This window comes from Pocillopora damicornis, chromosome 11 (genome assembly GCF_964200805.1).
Source record: "Pocillopora damicornis chromosome 11, jaPocDami1.2, whole genome shotgun sequence".
In the NCBI taxonomy this organism is placed as follows: domain Eukaryota; kingdom Metazoa; phylum Cnidaria; class Anthozoa; order Scleractinia; family Pocilloporidae; genus Pocillopora; species Pocillopora damicornis.
This window is the reverse complement of record NC_142680.1, coordinates 17,433,229-17,437,404: the sequence shown is the minus strand read 5'-3', so window position 1 is coordinate 17,437,404 and position 4,176 is coordinate 17,433,229. Positions and strand designations below refer to the sequence as shown.

The 4,176-nt window shown below is 42.9% G+C and overlaps 1 protein-coding gene across 1 annotated transcript in view; it reads right to left on the bottom strand.

Annotated features, from left to right (window-relative positions):
• Positions 1–224: 224 nt before the first annotated feature.
• LOC113668924 (uncharacterized) overlaps positions 225–4,176 on the bottom strand; it is a 10,357-nt gene continuing 6,405 nt past the window's right edge. The window contains exons 3-4 of the mRNA XM_027184902.2: positions 4,029–4,100; positions 225–3,743 (exon numbers count right to left, since the gene is read on the bottom strand). Coding sequence (XP_027040703.2) covers positions 1,213–3,743; positions 4,029–4,100 — 2,603 coding nt within the window. The 3' untranslated portion in view covers positions 225–1,212. The remainder of the gene's footprint in view (positions 3,744–4,028; positions 4,101–4,176) is intronic.

Sequence of the window (4,176 nt, the reverse complement as noted above, 5' to 3'; positions counted from 1 at the left end):
AGAAGTATGTACTCTACAGCACGTACTGTGAAACAAGTTGTTATGATATTACCATCACCGAGAGAGGCCGTGGGAGGTAAGTATTCGACTCGAGGTGCAAGCAGATTAGAAAGTACTTATGGAAAGAGAAGGAGATTTTGAGCGAACACCAAGAGGACGAACCTGGAATTGTGATTTTAGGGATGTGGGAGGGAAAAGAGATTTGCTCACTAACAGACGAACGGTGATAACTCCTACACAGCGCCTACTGTGTGCGATTTTATTTTTTTCAATATAGCAGACACTGTTAATTTCGTATAAAGTACAGAGCGTTTTTTACTCATGCAGATTAAATCCATTTTCAACTAATTACATTTAGGCAAACCTGTGCAATGTTGATCTGCTTTCTTAGCCAATAAGATCAAATAAATATTTCAGCTGATCACTGTCAAACAGGTTCATTAAAATTCTTATTTCCGCGAGTTCTTTCTCCTTTTGTTCCTATATTCACGCGAGTTGTTGACGCTCTTCGCTTTTGCTCAGTGACTCATAGGAAACGATTTTACTTCCTGTGAAAGGATGATAGTTCTTGGCGTACAAAGAGAAGACTTTGAGGTACTTATATCTACGCATAAGCGCCCCGCGCCGTTGGTTTAGCGCTGGATGCAAAACTAATGTAGTCATAAATGGGAAAGTAAACTTACAGTAACGTTCAGAAAACTCCTTAGTCTTAGTGTAATTACCATATTTACGCATGCAGAAGCGTACTTCTTATCAAAAGATTTACAAGTAGTTATAAAAGACTAAGTGTATTCGATTCTCTGATTCTCTGTTCTTGAGATATTTCAAAGTAGTTGAGCATTCCTTTTTATGGCAAATTGAATTGAAAGAATTTCTAGAAAACTTTAACGGTAAGTGTTAAACAAAAGCCACGAAAACTTTTCAAACGCCACAAAGTGCGGCGCTAGACTTGTACGTGCATGTGCACAAGTGTTCACTTTGTCGTAGAGAAGAGTTCATAAAAGTTTCTTCTACAGAAGATGGTTGCATTTAGCGAGATAATTACATTTAAGAAGAACATCGAAAGTATATCGGATACGTTCTAGTTTCTGAATTGTGTCCTACACGATAACGTTTAGTTGAAGGTCGACGACAAATTTGCCATAGATAAAAAAAAAATCTAGCCACTCTACCGGCTTATGTATGTTTCTGAAGCGCTCATAAAATCTTTCTTCAATTCAGTTGATCAGGCAGCTCATTGAAGATTTGACCGCTGCATTTCATCGACTCTCGTGATCTTAGATCTGTGAGAAACGCTTGCACACGAGCTACCCAGTAATGCTCTGGATGAATTCCTTTCTTTTTCCACTCTTGTAGACATTCGTCCAAGATCTTCTCTCCAGCGTCCATGTCACCAACGTGCACAAAAGCCTCACCCAAGAGAGCCCTAGGATGATAGGCACCGGGACTCACTACGAGGTTCTTATCCTTATGAACTTGTACAAGCTCTTCCAGAAAATCCTTCGCGCGTCGATATTCCCCACGGGTGAATAGGACGTCTGCGAGGAATGTACCCGCACGCGGCCACGCAATATGTCCTGAGCTTCTGTATACCTCAACGGCCTTCTGACACATCTCGTAAGCTTCGTCAATGTCTCCTAAATGCAGTTTTGCTGTTCCGTATGTCATCCTAACTCCGTTGGGGAACTTGTGATTATCTCCGTGAAGATCTAGGTAGATTTTTAACGCTTGCGCGTGTAGCGTGGCCGATTCTCTCAGATGCATGTTGGTGCTGCGCGCATGTGGATGCGTGTGACGCAGGCCAAGATACCAGCGCAGATGGACTTTAGCTGTGTAATTCAACACCTGGCCACGAAGGAACATCTCAGTCGAATCACAATTTTCAATAATTTTTCTGGCCTCCTCCAGGACTTGTATAGCCTCATCGTTTTCCCATCTGTCATGCAATATGATTCCAAGGTTACACATTCTCTCAACCAGCTCAACGTGACTGTTCCCATAAGCCTCCCGGGTCACTTCAACGCATTGCTTCATGTACTTCTTTGCTAAGTCCAGCTGAGAACCTTCACGAAACGTAAACGCAAGAACATTTAAGACCTTTGATTTTTCTTCCATCCATATGGGATCTGTTTCAGTCTCGCAGAGCTTCTTGGCGTCCTCCAGAATCGGAATCGCTTTATCCAGGAAGCCCGCCTCACGGTAAGTGTAACCCAAGTCGTGAAGCAACCTGCATGCGGTGATATCAGTACAACCCAGTTGTTTGTTGATCTTATAAGCGCGCTCAAGTAAAGCCACGCGGTAATTGTCGGTTACCCCAGCAACGTGCACAAGACCATCTGCAAGGTAAATCAACGCCTTTACAAGTAAATCTTCTTCAAGCCACTGGACCACTTTTACTCCTTCAACGAACTCTTTCAAGTGTGGACACAGCAGAATCCTTATGGCAAGATCGTGCTCTTTTAACCCACCTTTCTTTGATTTGTAGGCTTCGTTTAAGGCTTGAAGTACTCCACTCAACTCTTTTTTCTTCTCGCCAGTAGCTTCACATTTATCGACATTTGTTCCCGACTTGCCTTGTTTTCGTCTGATCTGAGAGAACGCCAACCGCATTACTTGATGAAGTGTAACCACTTCGATTCCTCTTTCTCCTGTTTTCGGATATATTAGCAAAGAACACCTTGCTATTTTTAGCTTGACGTCATCAGGCACTCTGATGTTGACGTTACCACTGGCTTTAGCCTCGCGTAAGACGTAATCAGCCACAGTGTCCAACGGAATGGGTCGTAAGGAGCAGTACGAAAGGAACACGAAGGCAGCCCGGAGAACTTCGCTGTTCTCGGCCATCCGTATGGCAGCGAACTCTGCTGCTGGTATCATTGACTGCGGATAACATGGATTGTGATGCGTGAAATCAGAATGATCAAGATATGCGAAGTACTCTTGGAGGTTCGACAGATAGTTTTTCCAAGAAAACTTTGAAACCGGGCGATCCAAACTCATTTGCCGGACATAAACTGCTGCACAAGCTAGAGACAGTGGAAAATAGCCAAGAACGCTAGCGACTTTTTTTGCATCTTCATCCACATCCATTTTAGATATCACTCGTAACAATTCCATAGCGTCTTCCTCTTCCATCCCTGAATCCAGCGAGATTACCCTGGCATGTGCGTGGGATCTGGGGGCGAGTTCAGAATCCTGGGTCGTAACCAAGACTGTTCCCTCCCCCCATGAGCTTTCCTGTCCCGGAGATGGCCAGAATTCTCTCATTTGATCACTGACTGTTAGGTTATCAACGATCAAAAGCCAGACAGATTTTGTTCTACGAAGGTAGTTCTTAAAATCTTCCACGTAACTCTTGATCTGCTCGCGGATACCTCCTTGATATTCGCGTTCGTTAGGGATTTCTAACTTCTCGTGTAACTCTTTGAATGATTGTAACATTGACTCGGGGATATTCGCTTGCAACGTAGCGACGACACGAGGCATATTTTCGAAACATCCCCCAGGTGTATTGTTTTGCATAAACTCTTCTCCAACCTGTCTTGCTAGTTGTGTCTTTCCACAACCGGGAGGGCCTTTAATGTACAAGCCAATGACTGTGGAGCTTGAAACGTTCTGTCTTAAGTCGACGAAAAAATCGTATACCTTTTGTAATTCTCTGCCTCGTCTGTGAGTCACGTGAAATGGTTTACCAGGTAGAATCCCCACTGAAGGAAAAACTCTTCTCGTGATTGAAGCTTCAGCTAATGACAAATAAAAAGATTAGTGACAACCTTTTAAATCCTCAGAGTGACCAGCATCCAATTTCTCCTTACAGCAATACTGCTCTGAATCATTCATTACGATCAAGGGAATTATGGGAATGATCGTCAACCTGAGAAGCTGCTCCTTGTGAGCAGCAAAGAATTTTATAGGTAAGAGTATGGAAAATACAAATACTGATGATATAGTGTAAAGGGTTAACAACATATAGCATGTCCTCTTAATTTCCCTGGACTTCTTTTACATTTACGAAGGTAATACGTTACCTTCCTGAAGATTGGTATCGTCTTTTGGTCCTACTGCTAATCTGGCGATTCCATCTTGAGTTATCTCAGCGACTATGGAGAGAAAATTGAAAAGTGGAAGAATATCTTCCATTCACTCCATTATGAAAGTAAGCTTAGCGAGTTGGAC